The sequence below is a fragment of the Felis catus genome, chromosome C1 (genome assembly GCF_018350175.1).
Source record: "Felis catus isolate Fca126 chromosome C1, F.catus_Fca126_mat1.0, whole genome shotgun sequence".
Lineage (NCBI taxonomy): Eukaryota > Metazoa > Chordata > Mammalia > Carnivora > Felidae > Felis > Felis catus.
The window spans coordinates 27,211,306-27,233,447 of record NC_058375.1 but is presented as its reverse complement, the minus strand read 5'-3'; the positions used below and the strand labels follow the sequence as shown (position 1 = coordinate 27,233,447).

At 40.9% G+C, this 22,142-nt stretch overlaps 1 protein-coding gene across 7 annotated transcripts in view; it reads left to right on the top strand.

The window, feature by feature from the left end:
- The window catches only part of KIAA0319L (KIAA0319 like), a 98,428-nt gene that overhangs the window by 1,909 nt on the left and 74,377 nt on the right, over window positions 1-22,142 (top strand). For 6 of the 7 annotated variants that reach the window (XM_006934561.5, XM_045035530.1, XM_045035531.1 and 3 more), the window contains exon 2: window positions 1,222-1,391. In XM_006934561.5, coding sequence (XP_006934623.2) covers window positions 1,250-1,391 — 142 coding nt within the window. In that variant the 5' untranslated portion in view covers window positions 1,222-1,249. Of the gene's footprint in view, window positions 1-1,221; window positions 1,392-8,585; window positions 8,829-22,142 lie in introns of those variants that run through there. The other variant, XM_045035533.1, reaches the window with a different exon arrangement.

Genomic DNA, 22,142 nt, shown 5'->3' with positions numbered 1-22,142 from the left:
CGTACACGTGCACACTCACTGTTCCATCTTGAGAGGCTAGAGAAGTTGCTGGATATACTTTCTAACTTGGGCTCCATTTTATAATCTCTTGAACATGTCACTGGCCCGCACGTCTTTCAGCCCCCTGCTCCCTAACATACAACTTCAAAACTGCTAGAAATCAGAATGGATGGAAGTGAATGAGGAAGAAGTACTTCAGTTGCTTAAGGCTCATAGAAAGCCTTTTCTTGGGTGGGCTGTGCCTCAGTTTTGCAGCTGTGTGTGTGCATGTGTCTATTTCCTGGTATTAGTCAATATTGACTTCATGTGATGCCCGTCTCCCTGTATGCTGGCTGGGGGTGGAGGGCGGAGTCTACCATTTGCCACATGTGGGTGACAGGTGCACATTTAGGACAGAAGAATTTGAATTGCTTCCTCAGAACTCAACCAACCCTCATGATATTGCCAAGATTTATATAATAATTTATACAATGTAGGGAAGTTGTATAAGAGAAGAAACAAATGAAAATCATTTTTTCTCTGGAAGGGACCTAAATTATCCAGCTCCTAGATTCTAGAGTAGCCAGCACAATGCCTAGCACATAATAGGAACTGTGTAAATATTTGAGTGTCTATTATGAATTCAAGTCAGGAATTGCAGATGATTCTAGGGATCAGGGACGTGACATTGAAGTGTAATTTGGATAGATTTTTAAGGTCATAGTGGTGGGGCAGTAATAAACTGGAGAGTGCATGTACTTCCTAAAGATAGTCACAGTATTATTTATTTATTTATTTTTTTAAAGCACAGCTAGACAAAACTCTCAGCTTAGTTTACCTCTGATAGTCGAAACTCTTCATAAATAAGAAGGTGTGTTTGGTCAAAGTCACAAAGCTGTTAGTTGCAGAATTGGAACTGAAGCTCAGATCTTTTTTTTCTTCAGGCAAGTGCTCTTTCCATTCTTCCACATAGATGATTTACTGTTAGCTTAGAAAATAATAGAACATAAAATGTTTCAGTTTTACAGTGGATTCATTTCATACCCCTTGCTATGTTTTTATCCTGATAATTATAGGCTTTGTCAAAGCTCAGGTTTAAAATTTACAGGCAGGTATGAGCAGTGAAAGATAAACTTGAAATTTCTCTTCCCTCTAGGCTGTCACATTCTCTAGAATTCTACATTTCCAGGAATCAATTATTAATTACTTGGCATATAATTTCTTCCCTTTCTATCTTTATAGTGAACGGGTTCCGTCTGTCTGGAAGGCCATGGAGAAGAGGCTGGGAGTCAAGCCAAGCCCTGCTTCCTGGATTTTATCAGGATTTTGTTGGCAGCTATCTGTGAAATGGTTGAGAAGCCTGTACCTGTTTTTTACTTGCTTCTGCTTCAGTGCTCTGTGGTTGTCAACAGGTACCATTTTCTTTATAGATTTAAACTGTATGAGTCTTTCAGTTCATATCAAAGACTAGGAGGAGGTAGAAAAGCAATCTTCTAATTGAGAGAAACGGTCATCCTTTTGGTGGACACTTAGTTTGTTGGGTTTATTTGTTTTGGAACCACAATTAAAATTGGATTCTTTCTTATAAAAGGGAATTGGCATGATAATTTTAAGATTTGGTGAAGATGTCATGAAAAGAAAAACAATTGAGGGATGCCCGGATGGCTTAGTCAGTTAAACATCTGACTGTTGATCTCAGCTCAGGTCTTGATCAGAGAGGCATAGGTTCTGGCCCCGAGTTGGGCTCCACCCTGGGCATGAAGCCTACTTAAAAAAGAAATAAAAATATTTGGAAGTTGGGAAGACCTGGGTCCTGGTTCTGGATGTTTCTACGTAACAACTGTAAAACCTTGAGCAAGTTACCTATTGTCTGTAAAGAAGGATAAGATTTCACCTTGTAGCTTGATAGGAGTGATACCATAATTAAAGTGTGTAGTACAGCACTGTGAACATAGATGCTTCATAAAGATACTTTGCTTCTTTTTCTTTTCTGAAGGAATCTTCACTTACAGGGACAATGTGTTCCTTGCTTTTTCTGTAGAAAAGGGTTATGCTGATAGATTTCATAAAGTATGCTTTCTTCCTAGAGATTATCTCACCAGGCTGGAACCTCTTGCCAGGAAAAAGTGCGAAGGTTACATTTCAAGGGATACTGTTTCTTGAAATCATTTTTTCTTTTAGTTCTTTTGTTGACATTGTCCTTTTCAGAGTATGGAATGTGAGAGAACAGCCATCTCGGAGAGACTTTGGAGTATGCTGCCATTCTGGGCAGTGACCAAAAAGCCTTGTGTTATAGAGACCACTGTCTGGGATAAGGAATCAGCCTTTTGCTCCTGTAATTCCAAAGATTTCTGTTGTTTTCCTAAAGGAGTTGGTGGTCATGATCTAGAGAATCAAGTAATTACTGTATTTAGCAATTTCAGTGACATCAGCTTTAGAGTTTTTGTTGTTCTGCAGTGGTGGTTGATGATTGCATAATTAGAGCAGTGGAAATTGCAGTTGACAGAAAGCTGACCTAAATGTTTTTTTACCCAGATGATGCTTTGCTGGGACAGCTAACTATTTCAGGCCAACATTTTATGTAAGATCATTTGAGTTAAATAAGTAAGTGATTTAGCACCATCAGAGTAGGAAAATTGCATTTTTTTGAAGAGCACCTACCACATACCAGACCCTTGGTTATAAACATTGCATATCTTATCTCACTTAATCCCTATGATAATCCTAAAACAGATAGTTTTAGTCTCATTTTATACATAAGGAAATTGAGGACCAGAGAGGCGGAATGACTCGCCTAGGGTCATACAGCAAGAAGTCACGACACAGCCAGGAGTTAAACTCTGGTTTGTTCACTCAATGGCCTGTGCTCCTTTTCTTCTGTTACTCTCTGTCTTCCAACCGCAGATAGTCTTTCGGAGGACCAAAGATAGTTTTTCTACCCTGAACCATGATGAGCAGCTTGTTATTTGAGGGATTCCATGTATAGGGGGGAGGAAGCATTTCTACTTCTGTTTCTGTATTTCCAATCTAGCACTTGGTTAAACAGAGTACTGTGGGCTACTGTGCTAGTCTTTAGTATCCCCTCAGCTTGCTGCTTAAAAACAACAACAGTGAGCAGATTGAGTATAGAGGTGCAAAGGTGGTATTGTTAGGAGTGGTTCTGGTGCAGATTAGATTTTACTAGTTTTATTTTAGAAAAGTTTGGAGCTTTTACTGTGGAAGAACCAAGAACCATGTGTGTTCAAACTGAGGTCACATGCAGGTAACACATGACAGATTTGTTATATATTTTAACTTACCAGAGCTTTTTCACATCAATATTTTATTTTATTTATTTAAGTTTATTTATTTATTTTGAGAGAGAGAACATGTGCACGAGCAGGGAGGGGCAGAGAGAGAGGAAGAGAGAGAGAATCCTAAGCAGGCTCTGCACTGATCGCGGAGCCTGATGCAGGGCTCAAACTTGTGAATGCTGAGATCATGACCTGAGCCGAAACCAAGGCACTTAACCAACTGAGCCATCTGGATGCCCCACACATCAATGTTTTAAAAAACATAATATATTTTTTTAATACTTTTTTAAATGTTTTATTTATTTTTGAGAGAGAGAGAGAAAGAAGGAGAATAAGCGGGGGAGGGGCAGAGAGAGAGGGAGACATAGAATCTGAAGCAGGCTCCAGGCTCTGAGCTGTCAGCACAGAGCCCAATGTGGGGCTCAAACTCGTGAACCACGAGGTCATGACCTAAGCTGAAGTTGGTCGCTTAACTGACTGAGCCACCCAGGTGCCCCCCAAAAACATAATATCTTAATAGGAAAAATGAATAATTGATGTACCCAGAGGAAAGAAAAGAGACAGTACCATAAATAAGAAAGTAAAATGATTTATTAGCATTTTTAAAAATGTACTTTCTTGTTAGTAACCAGAGAACTGCGGATTAGATTTTTTTTTTAACTGAGTAATCTTTACTCCCAACGTGGGGCTTGAACTCACAACTCCAAGATCAAGAGTTGCACACTCCACCGACTGAGCCAGCCATGTACCCCCAAAGAACAGATTAAAGTGAGATATCTTTTTTTAGCCTATCATACTGATGAAGATCAAAGTAAAAATATTTAGTGCTCCCGAAGGGTGATGTGGTTGCCCTCATACTATCCTGGGAAATTTGAACAGAGAACTTTTTGGCATAAATATCAAGATCCTTAAAAAGTTCATATCTTTTGGCCTGGTAATTCCCCTTGTGGGAATTTATCTCAAGGATATATTTAGATGGTTGTGAATGAGGACATTCATCAACACTCGTTTATTGTATGTTGCAAAGCATTGCTACAACATGCCCAGCAGTAGGAGTGTGATGAAATTATAGCATGTCCACATGTGGCATATTATCCAGCTTCAGAGTTCACAGTTCAGGAGAGTAAGTACATGGGAAATGCTCCTCATGTTAAGTGATAAGAGCAGGATAAGGGCACCTGGGTGGCTCAGTCGGCTGAGCATCTGACTTTGGCTCAGGTCATGATCTCACAGTTTGTGAGTTTGAGCCCCGCATCAGGCTCTGTGCTGACAGCTCAGAGCCTGGAGCCTGCTTCAGATTCTGTGTCTCCCTCTCTGTCTGCTCTTCCCCTGCTCATGCTCTGTCTCTCTCTCCTTCAAAAATAAATAAAAACGTTAAAAAAAAAAAGAGCAGGATATACAACTGCATGTCCACTATGGTGCCAATTTTGTGCAAAGAGAAAAGCACTTTTATATAATAGGAAGCTTGAAACAAGATACATAATTGTGTGTGTATATATGTGTATATAGTATATATATATGATATATGTATATATTTAAAGTTTATTTATTTGGGAGAGCGAGATCACATGCTTGCAAATGGGAAAGGAGCAGAGAGAATCCCAAGCAGGTTCTGCACTGTCATCACAGAGCCCAACATGGGGCTTGATCTCATGGTTCCTGAGATCATGACCTGAGCAGAGATCAAGAGTTAGATGCTTAACCAACTGAGCCACCCAGGCATCCCCTGTTTGTATATTTTTTGAGTAGTGGGATTATTATCTCTGTACAATTTCTGCGTTGTCCATCTTTTTTTTCAGTGTACGTGTATAACCTTTTTTTTTAATAAGGGTAAAAAAACCTACCTGACAAAGCAACAACAAAATAATAGCAGCGAAAATCTGCTGTTGGTAGCCTGAGTCAGTATTTATCTACTAGTGAGTTGTTCAGTTTTTATCTGAGCCCTTAAGTGTTCCCTGAAAAAATACATTCTTGATTCTTTGCTGTTGTCATTTAGCTTATGGATTATATGTTTATTTATTTTTGAGAGAGAGAGGGAGGGAGGGAGGGAGGGAGGTGGGGGGAGCAGAGAGAGAGGGAGACACAGAATTCGAAGCAGGCTTCAGGCTCCGAGCTGTCAGCACAGCCAGGTACCCCTGGATTATATGGATTAATCCTGAAAAACTGACCAAAATAAGGCAGGTCTCCTGTTATCCCCATTCCTGTTTACCACTTGGCAGTTTACTCCATCTCTAGTAGCACCCCAGGTACCTGCTGACTTATGTAGGTTTCTTTTTTATTTCAGTTTCTGGGTTCAGTGCTGAAGCCCACTGCTAGAAAGTAGTGATTATAGTTTGTCTGATAAAAGATACTCTGTGTTTTCCTTGTAGGCCATTGAATCACTATTTCTCTGTTTAGTGTCATTGTTAAATGGCTTAAAAATAGCATTTTGGGGGGCGCCTGGCTGACTCAATTGGTGGAGCATATGACTCTTAATCTCAGGGTTGTAGGTTTGAGCCCCATGTTGGGTATAGAGATTACTTAAAAAGAAGTAAAATCCTTTAAAAAATTCCATTTTGGACCTGGGGACTGTCAGTATTGGGAGACAAAAATGAGGTGATTCCAAGAATTTGGAAATTTCTGCAATAGATGTCAGCTTCTTAAGGGCAGAAGTTTTGCCTGTTTTACTTTTTTTTTTTTTTTTTTAATTTTTTTTTTCAACGTTTATTTATTTTTGGGCCAGAGAGAGACAGAGCATGAACGGGGGAGGGGCAGAGAGAGAGGGAGACACAGAATCGGAAACAGGCTCCAGGCTCTGAGCCATCAGCCCAGAGCATGACGCGGGGCCCGAACTCCCGGACTGCGAGATCGTGACCTGGCTGAAGTCGGACGCTTAACCGACTGCGTCACCCAGGCGCCCCTGCCTGTTTTACTTCTACTAGGTATTCCTAGCAGGTGCTGAGTGCTTGGTATATAGTAGGTGCACCATAAAAATATCTGTTGACTGAATAAATTAATAAATTAGAAATAAGGGAATTGTCCTTTGAGAATTAAACTTTAAAATTAACATAATCTATCGCTTGAGAGTTAAAACTTAAAATTAGCACAATCAGATCAGAGGTATATGAGGGCACTTTAAGGAGACACAATGCCTTTGAGAGAAATGAGATCTGATTAAAATATTCACAAATATATTAACATATCTAAAGAAAGAATATGTACATCTGAAGAGCTATGCCTGTGTGTGTATGTGTGTGTGTGGTGAGAGGGCCTGAACCAGCATTGGAAACCTAAACTATGGAGTCACCAAGGCTCATGTAGGCCTAAAGCTAACAGTTGGCTGTGAAAACTTCTACTGACATTCCCCCGCTTCTGAGAAGTAGATCACCCAATTAGTTAGTAAGTATTAGTTAATAAACAAGAGAAAACATTCAATTCAGAACTGTTTTTTTTTTTTAAATTTTTAACGTTTATTTATTATTGAGAGACAGAGACAGAGTGTGAGCAGGGGAGGGGCTGAGAGAGGGAGACACAGAATCTGAAGCAGGTTCCAGGCTCTGAGCTGTCAGCATAGAGCCTGACGCGGGGCTCGAACTCACAAACTGCGAGATCATGACCTGAGCCGAAGTCGGACACCTAACCGACTGAGCCACCCAGGCGCCCCTCATAACTGGTTTTTGAGAACTTACTGGCAGTTTGGTCCTAGGCTAGGAACAAGGGTGATAAATATCAGTACAACACAGTTCCTGCCCTGGAAGAACTCCCAGTTTGACGAGGGAGTAGCCATATGAATACCGTGCCATGGTAAGTGAAAAGGTACAGGGGTGCAGTGCTGTTCTTTGTTCCCCTTCCAGCCCGTCCACTGAACTTTCTAATTATTCTTCCCTCACTCCCTTGTCAGCTTGTTTATTCAGTGTTTTGTTCTTCAGGGTTCTTTTTCTACCCTTTCTTATCTAACTCTTGTGTGTGCCCCCTGGGTAGCCTCATTTTTTCCCATAACTGTTAAGACGTGTGCCGTCTACTCCCAGATCCATAGCTGTTCATTCACTCCTTTCCAGAGCACATACCCACCTGCATGTCATACGTTTCCAACTGGATGGTTCACAGCTGCCTCTGACTTAATGTATCAAGACCAAACCCATGGTCCTTTGTCCTTCTTCCTCCTGTGTTCCCTATAACAGTGAAAAGACCACCTCCTCTTGCGTTCTGAGGTAGAAATCCCTGAGTCATTCCACACTCTTTTCTTTCCTCCACATTCACATCACTGTAGAGTCCTGTCTCATGCAGAGTGCTGTTAGTCTTCTCACTGAGGTTGTCTGATTCAGGTAAACATAAGCTCCTTTCTGATATATTCTGAGACCTCTAGTTTGAACTTACTCTTTAATGTTCTTGTAGTGTCTTACAGCTCTCTGTTATTATATCATGCTGTACTGTGTGTGTTAGGCTTTGCGAGGAGAGATTCAGAGTGGGTCTTGCTCTAGAGTGTGGTCCTTAGTCCTGAGGTGAGGTCTTTCTGGTGTGTGCTCGTCTGTGGTGTTAATGTGACTTCTTCGCTCTGGCAGAGCCAAATTCCAAAGTGCTCCTGTTCTTACCCCCAGCGCTGCTTGACCTCTAGTGATTCTGTTTCCCTCTCTGCCCTGTAGCGTCTGCTATCTCATAAACCTCGAGCCTTGCCCTGTGCCTTTACATTCCAGCTCTCAGCCTGGCAGGGCACCCTCCCTAAGGACTTCTGGGGCTCCCTCTTTTCACAGCTCCTTCCTCTCCAGTGTCTCACCACTCAGATTTTAGCCAAATTCATATCTCTGCTTCCTGGGCTCAGCAAGCCCCCTGTGTTCTGTTTGGGTTCCAGCTTTCGGTGCTGTGGTTGGGAAGTTGGCCCTGGAGACCTGGGCAGTGTTAGGGCTCACTTCAAGTTTCCTCTCTTCTGCAATCTCTCTCGGGGATTGCAGCCTTGTACTGGCTGTTATCTCCTGACTAAGAACAGTTGTTTTGTATATTCTGTCCAGTTTTATAGTTATTTATTGTAGATGGTGAGTCTGGTACCAGGTATGCCAGGGAGTAACCTGTGTTCTAAGTAAGTAACCTAAGTAATCATAGCAGATGTGGCTGGGAGCAGATGGCTACTATGGTTACTCACTCATGTGTCTGCTTCAAGAAACTGTCTTAATCACAGTTACACACCAAGAATCTAGCACATAGTAGGTAGCAATAACAGTTTGTTGGATTAACTGAAAAAGAATGCTGGAAATGACACCATGTTGGAATATACATGTTGAGGAGAATCGTTCTTTTCTACCCTATTTTTCATTCTTGGGTCATTAAGTTCCCTTCACTTAATGAGGCCATTAAGGCCCTTCACTTCCCAGGAGGGAACAATATTTGGAAGGTGATTTTAGCTCTTTTTTCTGCCTTTTTTCTGGCTCTGTCTCTCTGAATGGATGAGTCACTTTTTTTCTGATTGGTGAGGTTGAAAAAGACTCCTATTGTATGGAATGGCCTGTCTTCAGGATTTGCATACGTTCTGCCGTCCTCTAACTGGCCTGCCCATTCCAGGATAGCCTGCCTGTGTCCAACTGGGTAAGTTTAATTAAGTACAGGAAAGCATTAGAAAGCCAGTATGTGGTTGTACATCTAAGCTATGTTCCCCAGTCACCTTATCGCTTATTATAAAGATGATATTTTGATCTCCATTTACCTCTAACTGCCATATTTGTTTAGTTAAAAAAAAAAAAATTTAAGTAGTCTCTACACCCAACGTAGGGCTTAAACTCACAACCCTGAAATCAAAGTCACATGCTCTACTGACTGAGGCAGCCAGGCACCCCTGCCATATTTATTTTTTAATTTGTCCCAAACTCTGGGTGGGACCCTCAACCTCCCGTAGAGACTATACAGTTGGGACAAAGGCAGCTTCTGGCTTAGCAAGACATCTTTTCCCCACTTGTTGCTATTTTCTTTTTGTTCTCGTAACTACCTGCATTTGTCCCTGGCAGACAGAAGGCACCTGCACTCACTTTCCTCCTTTGCCCCTATCGTTTGATTGTACTTTGAGGGCTGTAGCCCCTGTTGTACCAGACAGACCAAGTGGTATCTTTTTCTTTTAAGAGAGTAATATATCTTGATCATGCATTGGTCTTATCCTTAGGAGAAAAGCATTTTCAGGAGACTTTATAAAGGGCATTATATCCCTGCTCTTCTTGTATCTGCTGGGCATCTAATTTAAGTTGGATGACTAATGGAATAAATCTCATAGTGATGAGCCTTCAGCAAGAACTCTCTCCTGCCAAACTGTCCTATATTCTTAACTACATTGCAGTACAGGAAGGTGATAAATTATTAATCCTACATCTGTCTCCTCAGATTGTAGGATAATGACTTGAGTATATGGCAGCTGGGGGAAGGTAGAGTTTTCTGGCTATTAACATAAATCATGCGAGCTTTTTGATTCTAAAGTTCAGCTAGCATTGAGCAGGTCTTTGGGATCTTGTTATATCACAATTTAATTGACCTAAGTAAGACCAACCAAAATCCTCTAAAATTAGCCTCTCTCCCAATGAAATGAAGCAATTGTGTTTTGCTTAAACACTCTTCAATAAAAGATGATCATCTTAAGTCTTGCTCTGTATTTTGGAGCATAATTTTGGTGGGTTCTTTTTGCCCTTCAGAAACATAATGCAAACACAAATGTACTTCCTAACTTGTGTGACAAAGTGAAGAGGGATAAGACAATGGTATAACTGGGCAGTATATCCAATATGATTTAAAACCTGTCTGAAATGGACTTGCCTTAGGAATTCTTCAAGGGAGGAAATAATACAGTGGAGGAATTTATAAAAACAAAATAACAATTGCAGGGCCAAAGTAAGCCTTTTTGCTTATTTTGGAGATTGCATAAAAATCTTACTAATTGAAACAGCTTTCAGTTCAAGTCATTGTGTGGAACCAGGAGGAACATGATTAAGAACTGTGTGTGTGGTTAGTGTTTGGACATTTATTCTCAGATGAGTTGTACTGAAAAGTTTGGGCCAAAATGCATAGCTCTTGGTTTGAGGGACTGCCTTTTGAACTTCCTTTCCGATCCCTCATCTAAGAGCTTCCTTAAGAAAAGTCAGTCTATGTGGTTAAGTTCCTTTAACCACTTTTGATTTCAGGCAATAATGGGTAAGTTTTAGAAGCTGCAAGAATTGGTCTTGATACCTACCTATTCATCGACCCAGCAAGAGACAGGAGGAGGCAGAGTAGCAAGAGCTTGGAACATGGACTCAGGAGTCAGACAGGCCTGGCTCTGAGTCCTGGTTCTCTTACATACTGGGTGGTATTACTGAAACCCACATTTCATCAGGTTTTTTATCTTCAAAGTGAGAATGACAGTGCCTCTCATAGGATTGTTGTAAGGATTAAGTAAAATGTTTATGCAAAGTATTTAGCCTACTCCCAGGTACATAAGTGACAGTTCAGCAAGTGTTAACAGTAGTCATTGTAACATGATAACATAATATACTGTTTGGTTAAACTCTTTTCTAACTGCAAGATGTCGCAGTGGGCATTAGGTTTGAAGTCTCTCCTAGCTTCTTAAACCTCCACCCAGTGGGATCTCAGTTCCCACATTTTTAGAAGTAGAATGCAGGCAGGCAGCTGGTCTTTCTGCATTGTCGGGAAGAGGAGACCTCCATTCACATGGCTTTATAGGCCTGAGGTTGGTGGAAGCCGTGGTAGGATGAGCTACATTGTGTGTTTTCCATGATTATAAAATTCCACTAAGGAGCATGACTGACTACTTGTTTCCTCTTTCAGCCAAGGATACTTTTCCTCTGGAAGAGGATTCTGTTCTGCTATCATGACACCACCTGACCCTGAGCCCTGGTTCACTTTCCCCAAAACCGTTGATGTGCCCATGCTTGGCAAGGCCGTGTGATAGGCCAGGTTATTGCATTGACTGTGGCTGGTTCAATAGCACTTTTGGATTTTGTGTCAGAAGTGGCTTGCCAGAGTTAGTCCCTTTCTTCAAAATGTTTTTTTGGGGTACCTACAATCCTGGGCATTAGAGATGCAGTGGTGAGTCAGAGAGACATGGTCTCTGCCCTCATGGAGCATGCAGTATGTTGATTCCTTTGCCATTCCTAAGGAACAGAAAATCTCTTTGAAAGGATGATGTTACTGGCATCAAGATTCCCTTCAGAGAGGCTGAGGCCTCCCTAGGGTCCCAGGGTAATTCAATGACAGTGGAGACCCAGTTCTTCTTGCAAAATCCTAGAAATGTAGGAGACTAGGTGATTTGATGTCTGGTCTCAGTAGAGTAACCTTCTGCTCATAATTGTGTGGGTGAAGCCCCTGTCTACAATGTTTCCATCTTTCCTTTCAATCCAGCTGACTTGCTCCACCATTAATAACCCATGGCCCCAGATAAGCGGTGAAGGTGGTTATCTGGAGATTTGGGGACAGTGTGACAGCTGCAGCCTTTGCCCCTAACTTGGAAGCATTTGTCCTCTGGTGACTTCATAAGTATTACGTATACCCAACCAGTGAGCTCTGGAAACTCTTTTCTGTATCAGTGTGCTCCTGCCTTTTCAGCATCAGGTTGGTTACTCAGGCCCTCTGGTGAACAGTTCCAGGGCTTAGTATCAGACAAGCACCAGATTATACAAATTCTGAATTTCTCTGGTCAATCACAAAAGGAAACTGTAAAATACCTTAAGATAAGCAGGAGTTAAGAATATCCTGAATGGCGCATTAACCATCACAGACACTGTTCTAGGAGAAACAAAAGCAGACAGGAATGCTGGCCAAGGCCTATCTGAAACTCCATCAACTTCAGACTCTGCCGCTAAGGTGAGTGCCCATGTAGCTCACCTCAATTCCCCTTTTTAAGCCCTTCCACTAAATGACAGAATTTTTAGGAATGCTGTCTTTCTTCCAACTGGCTTAACATTATGCTTTGATTCTAATCCAGCAGCACATTTGCGTTTGAAATAAATGTCTGCTCGTGGATTCCCTCACTTGTAGGTAATAGGAGAATGTCTAGTATTATCAGACCTGGGAGGTGGGGAATTTATATTGATTTGGTTTTACTTCTCTAATTTCAGATTCAGGCTTAAAAGTTTGACAGGACTGGCTTTTAAAAGAAATGACTCCTCTGGTGTGCGCGTGCACGCGCGTGTGAATGTGAATACAGCTCAGTGTTTATTGTCCTTAACTGGGGGCAACCTGAGTCAGCTGGAGGCTTATGGAAGTAGGCCAGGTAAAATGAGTGAGTCTTAATCAGAATAAATGAAGGGACCTTTTGGAGAGAAGCTGAAGAGCCAGATTCCATTTCAGAAAGTTGAGTAATCTGCATCCTGCTGGGTCAGTCTGTGGCTTTTAGCCTGAAGCAAAACAGCCCCCAAGTGCTGAAGCAGTGCTGAGCTTCTCTTCTACCTGTGCCTTCTATTTCATCAGTCCCGAACTGCTTATTTTCAAAATGCCTGTCAGCTGTGCTCTCCGGAGTATGCTCACGAGCTGCACCCTGACATTTCTCACAATGCACTTTTCAAATACTGGGGTGAATTTTCATGTTACCCGTTCTATGAAAGGTTAAAGGGAGGGCTTGGCCTTTAAGCTCAGGTAAGCAGACTTTGAATAGGGCTATGTGCCTAGGATGGTCAAGGCAGAAGCAAAACTTGTCTGGCCTTTCCACGGAGACTTTCACTGACACGCATACCCTCCTTTCCTTTCCAGGCTGTTTTGATTGAGCTGTTTCGCCTCCACTCTCATATTTCACGTGGGGGTTGCTGCCTTGGCAGCATGGCTGCCTGTGTCAGTGGGAAGGAAGAGGTAAAGAGTGAAGGCCCTGTGTATGATGTGTTTTCAAGGAGTTTCCTGTGTGCCTATGGGGAATGTGTGTGTGTGTGTGTGTGTGTGTGTGTGTGTGAGAAAGAGAGAGAGACACACACACACACGTACTTGGATATCCTTATTGCCCCACCTAGAATTAATGTCACTTTTGAAGCAGTGGAATAATATTGCTATTTTAGGTGATGATAAGGGAAGGTCAGTTTCTCTGTGGCTAGAGGGAGTCTATACTGGATAATTTGGTAGTGGGAGGTGTTGACCATTTGGCCCCAATTTTTATTTCTGTCAGTAGAATGTGTATTACAATGAATTTGAAAATGGAGGTGTAAGAGAAAGATACATGTAAGTACATGTCATCAAAATGAAATCTATTAAAAGCCACATGACTACAATAAATAAACCAAACAATACCAAATTATGTGAATGTTGGTGCTGTGTTGTATAGATGACTTTAACTAGATGGCACTTTCCTAATATTTGCGATCCCTAGTTCTTCATATGTGTTGTCTTATAGTCAGTGCCTTATGTGCTTACTGCCTTTTTAAAACCTTCTCTAGGATGTTTAATTGAAGTCACTTGATGATAAAATCTGGGTGTTATGTACATACTGTAGAAACATACAATTCAGGTCAACAGACACTGTCTCCAGCTAAATAAAACCCAGTTCCTGTCATCAGAGAGTTCACACTATGGAAGCAGAGATAGATATAGAAACATAAAGAAACATGATAAATTCCAAGATGTGCTATGGGAACACAAAGAACCGGGCAGGGAAGAGTTGAACCCTGTTCTATAATGGGCTGCTAAGACGAATGATACTCTGATCCCTTTGAACTTCCTTCTCCCAGATTCATGTGAAGTGGTTTTGGACCTGAAGAGCTCTTTTCACTTCTTGATCTCAGAGGGAGAGGTAGAAGAGTATGTACAGCTCTATAAAGTCTAGAGAACAAGAGCCCTGAGAAAATTATTTCTGTACAGATACAGATTGGCTTTGATTTAATTTAAATAAACTGGCTCTCAAAAATTCTAAGAATACTAACTACTCACACAGTTTTGCTTTCATTTACACACAGATGAGGAAGCATCTGCAGCTCTGCATTTTATTTGCTATAAGCAAAAAGTGGTTTAAGATATTTAAGTATTCGAAGCTTGGTTGTATTGAGTCCTCACATGGCCCAGTTCAGCCCACTGCAGGGTTTTTTTTTTTTTTTTATGACACTTACATAATACTCCAAAAGGAGAGATTTTTAATGGATAAATTGACACAAACTTTTCCTCTATTGGCCATATCTGCTGAAAGAGCACTTCATGGCTTGCTCCCTTATTTCCTTATTTCCTCCCAAGCTCACTGCTATTTTATATAATTTACATCCCTCTGCCACAGTCCTCCAAATGACCTTCTCTTTAGAAAACCAAATCAACCAGCAAAAAAAATTTTAAAACCTTCCTGAAAAACAAAGCAGGGCTCTGATTCAAGGTTCATTGTGTGGGTTTCCAGAGAAGGTTGGTATGATTGTGATGAATGCAAATAATTTATCAGCCCTGCAGTCAGAGACAGCAGTCAGCTGCAGGTTTTTAACAATAACCTCTACAAGTGGGCCATGTAGGGAATTGCTAGATTCGTGACACCATACCTGGGGGCTTTCTCTATAAAAAAACGTTTCTTTTTAGAACCACTTTTATGTATAGGCTGAAGTTTATCTGTTATCATTTGATACCTGTGCTTTTTGAAGTACAAAGCCCGTGTTACTTGGAGAGGTGTGGGTTCGTTCTTTCATGCTGTGGCTTGGAGGCGTGCGTTTCTTGCTGACAGCATTCTCCAGAGTCTTTTAGTCATAAGGTGGTGGGAGAAAAAGCGAAGCAGGAGATTCTGAGTATATTATATGCAGCAATGTAACCCCCTAGTTACAGGTGTTTTTTGTTTTGTTTTGTTTTGTCTTTAAGTATATGGTTTAATCATTTGCCTTCAATCTTCCTTTAAATATTATAAAGCCTTGATGACTGGATCATTTTTGAACAGGTAACTTTATGGCAGGAGAGCTATTTTCAGCTATACCACTATTTTGATTAATATTCTCACTTATAGCTTGGTTGTAAAAATGGCTTTGGACTAAACCTTAACAGAAAGGTCTTTGAAATTAATAGCAATTGTATCTAGTTAATGCAAACTTCTGATTTTTATTTATTTTTTCAAAAAAAAATTTTTAATGTTTATTTTTGAGAGAGAGAGAGAGAGACCATGAATGAGGTAAAGGCAGAGAGAGAGGGAGACACAGAATCCAAAGCAGGCTCCAGGCTGCATGCTGTCAGCACAGAGCCTGATGTGGGGCTCGAACTCACGAACTGCGAGATCATGACCTGAGCTGAAGTCGCACACTTAACCGACTGAGCCACCCAGGCACCCCAAACTTCTGATTTTTAAAATAAATATCAGGTAAAAGCTATAGGCATTAGAATTGTTATAGACTGGTTTCTGTCTTTCCACCTAGGTGACCAGAACTTGAGCTTTTTTTTCTTTTCCTTCCCATTATTGCTTGGGAGAAGGAAAATTGAATGGATCTAGATGTCATCTGTGATGGATGGCTGTTTGTCTAGGTGAACTGGAAACTATTTTCCACTGCCACTTTGTTCAGAAAGTTCTATGGTGAAAGCCTGTCCTTCCTTTGGCGTGTTCTGACATAGATAACTTGGGGAAGTGAAATGTGGTTGGTCCTTTCACGAGGAAAGATTGCTTTGTGGTTTGAAAGGATGTTTCAGTGTAGGCAGGAAAGGCTGTTTTCTAGCTGGTTACTTTAGACGCAAAGATCTCTTAATCCATTTCGCTTTTCTTCGGTTTCTTTTTGTACATCTCCTCATAGCTCCCATTCAGTGCTCTCTCCAATTTAACCCGGAAAGCCAGTTCTCGTTTCTTAGTGAGCTGAGAACTTTGCTTTTCTCTCCTGTCCCTGCCTTCTTTTAGTCAAGGAAATTTAATTACGATTAAGGAGCTGATTCGAACGACTACAATTCAAGTAGTCAAGTGTGGAGCTGACATCTTTTGCTAGATTTTGTTAGTTTAAAAAATAGCATAAATTTATTTCAATATTGGGTAAATGTTTAAAATTAAACAATTCTTTGAACACCTTCTACATGCCAAGCGTTTTACTGTGCCTACAAATACAGAGTTACAACATACAACTCCAGCACTTCAACAGGGCAGAGTGTGTGAGGTAAGCAAAGGGATATGATCAGTGGGAGAAATACTGTGATAGAGGATATGCAGAGAGGAATCTGGGGGTAAAGGTTTCATCAAAGAAGGCTTTCTGGAAGGAGTGGTACCTGTGCTGAAATGTACTATTGGAACAACAGAAGTAATGGCAGCTAATATATACTGAGCTTTAACTACATACCAGGCATTGTGTTAAGTACTTTGCATAGATTACCTTCTTTTATATCTATAATAACCCTGTGAGTTTAGGTACTGTTACCATCATTCCATCATTCCTGTTTTTACTTATGAAGAAACCAAGAAATGGGACCCAGGATGACACAGCTAGTAAGTTGACTGTATAGAGATTCAGACTCCGGCAGTCTTTATTTCAGGGGCCAAAGCCTCAACCCATGGGGTGAGGGACAGAAGATGGGGTGAGATGGAGTAAGGGTATTGATCTTGATATGGGATTTTCTTTTGGAAACAATGTTTTTTTAACTCAGTTTTCCAGACGGTTCTGTATGAACCTCACCTTGGAGATTGGATGTATTTTTTCATCAAACCAAGATTAAATGAGGGGGGTTTTCATAGGTCCTTTAAAGTGTCCATATTCTGCCTTAAATAAGAGATTAAAAGAACCTTTTCCCCCTCTTTTGCATGTAAATATTGCCATCTTCTAAGGAGATGTTATGATTTTTCTCTTCAGCAGTTTGCCACAATCCAGTACTTTTCAAGACTTCTTTAGCGACAGTCTTACAGGAGGCGACTTACTCTTCCAAGTACGCTTAATCAGAGAAGTGCTATAGGACTCAGGTTTTGTGATTGAGTCGCTGGAAGCTTGTTTTCCATCTAGCAGGCAATCAGGAGTTAATGTGAACAGTGGCTGTGAGACATCTGTTGGGCAGCTGGTTCCATGGGGAGTTTGTCTTTGATCAGAATGGTCTTTGGGAAAAATGGAAATATTACATGTTGTCAAGGAAAAGGAGTCAGAATATGGACACAAAGCCTATTGATTCTTGTGTAGCAGTTAGTTTAGTTTCAGCAAATCACCTACACCACAACATTTAACAAACTGTGCTCTTAACAAAGCTAGGCACACAGCAAAGGCAATGAATGGTAATTATTTTCTTTTCAAAGGGCTGCTTTGTGAGGCTGCTGCCACCTTTCATTCTAACCTGTGTGCAGTTGAGGAAAAAAGTGTTGGCCCTTTTGAAGAGGAGAGAGGGCACCAGTTATTACCCTGGCTTTTTCCAAACTTCATAATATCTGATTGTGCCCTTCAGAGGATTTAGTTACCACCTCTGCTTTGCTTTCTGAATATGCTACCCCACTGTGGGAGAGAACTGGTGTGGAGAGTCACTGGAACCATTTTTGTGTGTGTTTGTTAGTGGGTGTACAGGTGATAGACATGCTGACAGTCAAAAGGAAGGTGGAGGGTGCCCCCTGAGGTGGTTTGTATTTGAACGGTTCCTGTCAGTTGTTTTGGGGATTGATAATATCCCTGCTGTCTGCTTTTCATATGGCAGCCATCTTGGCTAGACCTATTGCTTCTAAAAGAATGCATGCTTTTGATTATAGCTGCAGGAAGACAGTTGGTGTGGAGCCATAGTTCAGTCACCGACTTCACCAAATTTAGGGCTTCTGCTTTACTGCTTGATAATAGTTCATTACAGGTATAATAATCAAAGGAAAGCTTTGAATGGATTCTTGACCATATTATAAAATTCTGAAATTTTAGTTTGAATGGATATTAAAAGTAAGTGCAAATTTTGCTTATATAATGTTCTTACCATGCCTTATTATCCACAGAAACTTGGTTTCCCTTTGTCCCCCAAGAGAAGAATTTACCAACTGTTTTTTTTTTTTTTTTAATAACACTGACGGGGCGTTCTCTCTACTCTCGTTTCTACCATGTCAGTCCTTCCATTGGGATTCAGTTTGATGAATTTGGTTAAAGTATGAATTCCCAATGACCATAACAGTATGGTTCCTAAAGTAGTGGGTGTTCTGTATCTGCTTCCTTCTTGGTTGCCAGCTCTGTCTTGGAAACTCTGAAGTTTCCAAGTTAGCTGGAAGAGTCAGGCTTGTTACCTGAGAATTACAAATGCCAGAGGTAACAGCATTGTCTCTAAGTATTTCTAGAGTTGTTCACAGCTTCCTAAAGTATTTGATGAATTTCCACTGGTAATAATTTTTTTTTTTCTATAGACTTCTCCACTCTGCTGCTGGGGATTATGAAACCTGGTCTAGATTTTATGCTAGATTTATTAGAATTTTGTATTTTGAGAGGCGGTAATAATAAGTAAGTATTGCTAGTTCCGGAGCTTCCTGTTTTGGGGATTCTCCAAATAATACATATGGGAGCCCTGTATTCTCTGCTTTGCCATGGCTTTAGAAGGAAAGGGATTGGCTCTGTCCTCTTGTTCTCCACTGGGTAAGCTTTCTACATGCTTCTACCAGGAGTGAGTTCCAGACTTTCCCAAAGGGTTTTCAGTCTAAGGTTCTATGTAAGCCCTCTTTTGTAAGGATTTAATATTGCTTTTGCTTAGGCCCTGGGAGCGGAGCCAGGCTATGACGGCGTGGGCAGGAGAGGAACTGATCTAAAATTGGAGCTTATTTTCATCTTACCTTTTATCCAAGTTACTTCTAGAATCCAATATTGACTCTACCAGGGCTCCCCTGCTTCCTCCTCTGATGAACTCTTTTTCTCAAGAGTAACAACAATGAAAACAATGAAAATTGAATCTTAGGTTAAATTACTTTCCAAAGGTTAAATTGTAGTAAATGATTGATCTAGAGCTGAATCTGGATCCCATGTCTTTTAGCCCTCTAAGAGGGCTAAATTATGAATTATGATCTACTGAATAGATGGAAAAGAACTGGTTTTCCCCCATATTTTTATTATTGAACACATAATGGAGCAACATTAAATAACATTTAATAAAAAAAAAAAAAACTCAGTCAAAATCCTGCTAAGTAAACATGTGAACTGAGAGATCAGAGTACCTCCACTCCTGACTGAGATTAATTTTCTTAGCAATGCCATAGACAGTTAACCTGCCCCAGACCTCACATTTGTTTTTACTCTTGGTCACTGTCAAAGACTTAAGTGCTTCTGACCATTTGTCCTTTCCCAGGCTCTCTATTCCCTTGACAAAGTATCAGATTGTCAGTTAAGATTCAGATGAATCAGAGATCTTAGCCGTCATTACTAAGCTTTAGTAATAATTGTAAGAATATGTCAATCAAAAGGTACAAGTGAGGTAGAGAGAGTCTGAAATATCCTGTGTGAACCCCCAGGTTGTTTCTTCCCTCACTGAACAGGTTCTCTCCAGCCCAGAGTAATGGTAAGATCTCTAACTGAGGCTTCCAGGTCACCTCACAAAGCAGGGGAAGTGTTTGGGTTATGAAATGTTTCTCTTTTATGCTGCCACATAGTTGTGTAGCTTATGTGTCATTCTTCAGGGAGCCATGGAAGCAAAAGAAGACCTTTGCAGGTCAGACCAGTCTTATAGCTCCCTCCCCCCACCCCCACTTTTATCTCCTCTTCTTTCAAAGTTCTGGATTTGACCAGAGCTGCTAGCAACAACCAGATAATTAGAATTTTTTGCTGCTTTCCCTTCAACCTTGTAATTCCCATAAATTTCCTTAACCATTTCTCCTGAGTCTAGATCTGTTCCCCCAGATTCCACAGTACCTCTGTGATTTGCCTCACAACTTTCACCATTTGTACCGAGGATGGATAGGCAGCAACCCTGTCATCAGTTCATCATCATAATTTTCCATCCTCTCCTTTTTTCTTGCTAGAAAGTACCTAACCGTTGTGATTTGTGTGAGTCTGACATGACATTCCTGAATAACTCTGTGTTTTTCAACTCACTCACATTTACCACCCTCCCTTCCCAACTTTTTAACTGTGATAAGAATCCATTGCATTATTAAATCCTCTCATACTGAAACTTGTGAGTTAAGATATTAGATAGATCTGGCTTTCTCTTGGAGGAAGACATGGTTTTCCCTCTAGCCTGCAGGCGATGGTTGCTCATTCTTCCATATCCCATGTACCTCTGAATTTGGAGGTGGAACTGATGTCCTCATCATTCGTCACTGTCACTTCTTGAACAGTACTCCTCCAGTGTCATGGAAAAAGTTCTGCTCTTTGAGGTTTATACCACTTCCTACCCTTCCCTAATCATTATTCATCTACCAACCATCATTCACCCCCCTCGTTTATTGTGGCATATGGGCCTCATCCCTTTTTGAAGTCTTGTTATCAGCCTGGATGTCTTCAGTATGACCCACCTGATATCAGGCCACCTGATTTCCTGACAGTTTACTCATGGATTCTTTCAATACTTCATGCATGCACATGTGCATTTATTTGTGCATTTATTCAAAAAGATATTTTGGGGGGTGCCTGGGTGACTCAGTTGGTTAAACATCCAACTTCGGCTCAGGTCATGATCTCATGGTTTGTGAGTTTGAGCTCTGCATCGTGCTCTGTGCTGATAGCTCAGAGCCTGGAACCTGTTTCAGATTCTATGTCTCCCTTTCTCTCTGCCCCTCCCCCACTCACGTGTGTGTGTGTGTGTGTGTGTGTGTGTGTGTGTGTGTGTGTATACACGCGCGCGCTCTCTCTCAAAAATAAATAAACATTAAAAAAAAAGGTTTGAAAAAGATATTTTGGGGCACCTGCAGTGTAATGTGCCAATCTCATGCTAGAGTTGGAGGTACAGTGGTGAGAGAAAAAAAAACAAAACAGACATGGTCCTGTCATCCTAGGGCTTACAGTGTGGGGTGGGGTGGGGAAGACATTGAGCAGATGATCGCACAAAGAAATGTAATTTTATGTGTTATAATTGTTTTGAAGGAAAGGGGCAACAGGGCCCAAAGAGTGTGTAAGCGGAGAGACCTGACCTGGCATAGAGGCTTCTCTGAAGAAATGATGGCTGTATTGATATCTCATAAGAGGAGTTAACTGGGTAAAGAAGGGAGACAAGAGAGTTCCCACTAGAGAGTGCAGCATGTGCAAAGCCCAGTTAGGAGAGGGAGCATAGTCCATTTGAGGAATGAAGGAAGCCTGGTGAGTTGGAGCACGACAGAGGGAGAGCAATGATACAAGTTGGGGCCAGAAAGGTAGGCATGGTCTAGATCATACAGGATCTTCTTAGGTTATGTTAAGAATTCTGGTTATCAGAGCACCTGGGTGGCTCAGTTGGTTGAGCATCCAACTCTAAATTTCAGTTCACGTCACGATCTCATGGTTTGTGGGTTCAAGCCCTGCATCTGGCTCTGCATTGATGGTGTCGAGCTTGGGATTCTCTCTCGCCCTCTCTCTCTGCTCCTGCCCTGCTCACACTCTCTCTTAAAATTAATAAACATTAAAAAATTTTTTTTTGGTTATCATTCTAAGAGCCTTGGAAAGCCATTGAAATTTCTGTTTATTTAAATTTTTAAAATTTATCTTTCAGAAGATATTACATGTACATTGTACAAATTCAAAAGGTAAAAAAGGGTATTTAGTGAACCGACAAGTCTCTCACTTCAGTCTTTTGAGCTACCTCATTTCCCTACTAAAAGCAACCGTGCCAACTTCTTGACTATTCTTCCAAAAATAGTCTATGCAAATATATGCATAAACATTATATTCTTTCTCTCCCTACACCAATTGTAGCATACTATGCACACTGCTCTGAACTTTTCTTTTTCTACATAACGTACCCTAGATATCACTGCATATTAGTACTGTATAAAGTAGCTTTATTCACCCGCATAACTGCATGGATCGTCTTTAATTTAGTTAACCAGTTCTTATTGAGAAGCTTATAAGTTATTTCCAATATTTTTTTCATTTCAAACAACACACAGTGAAT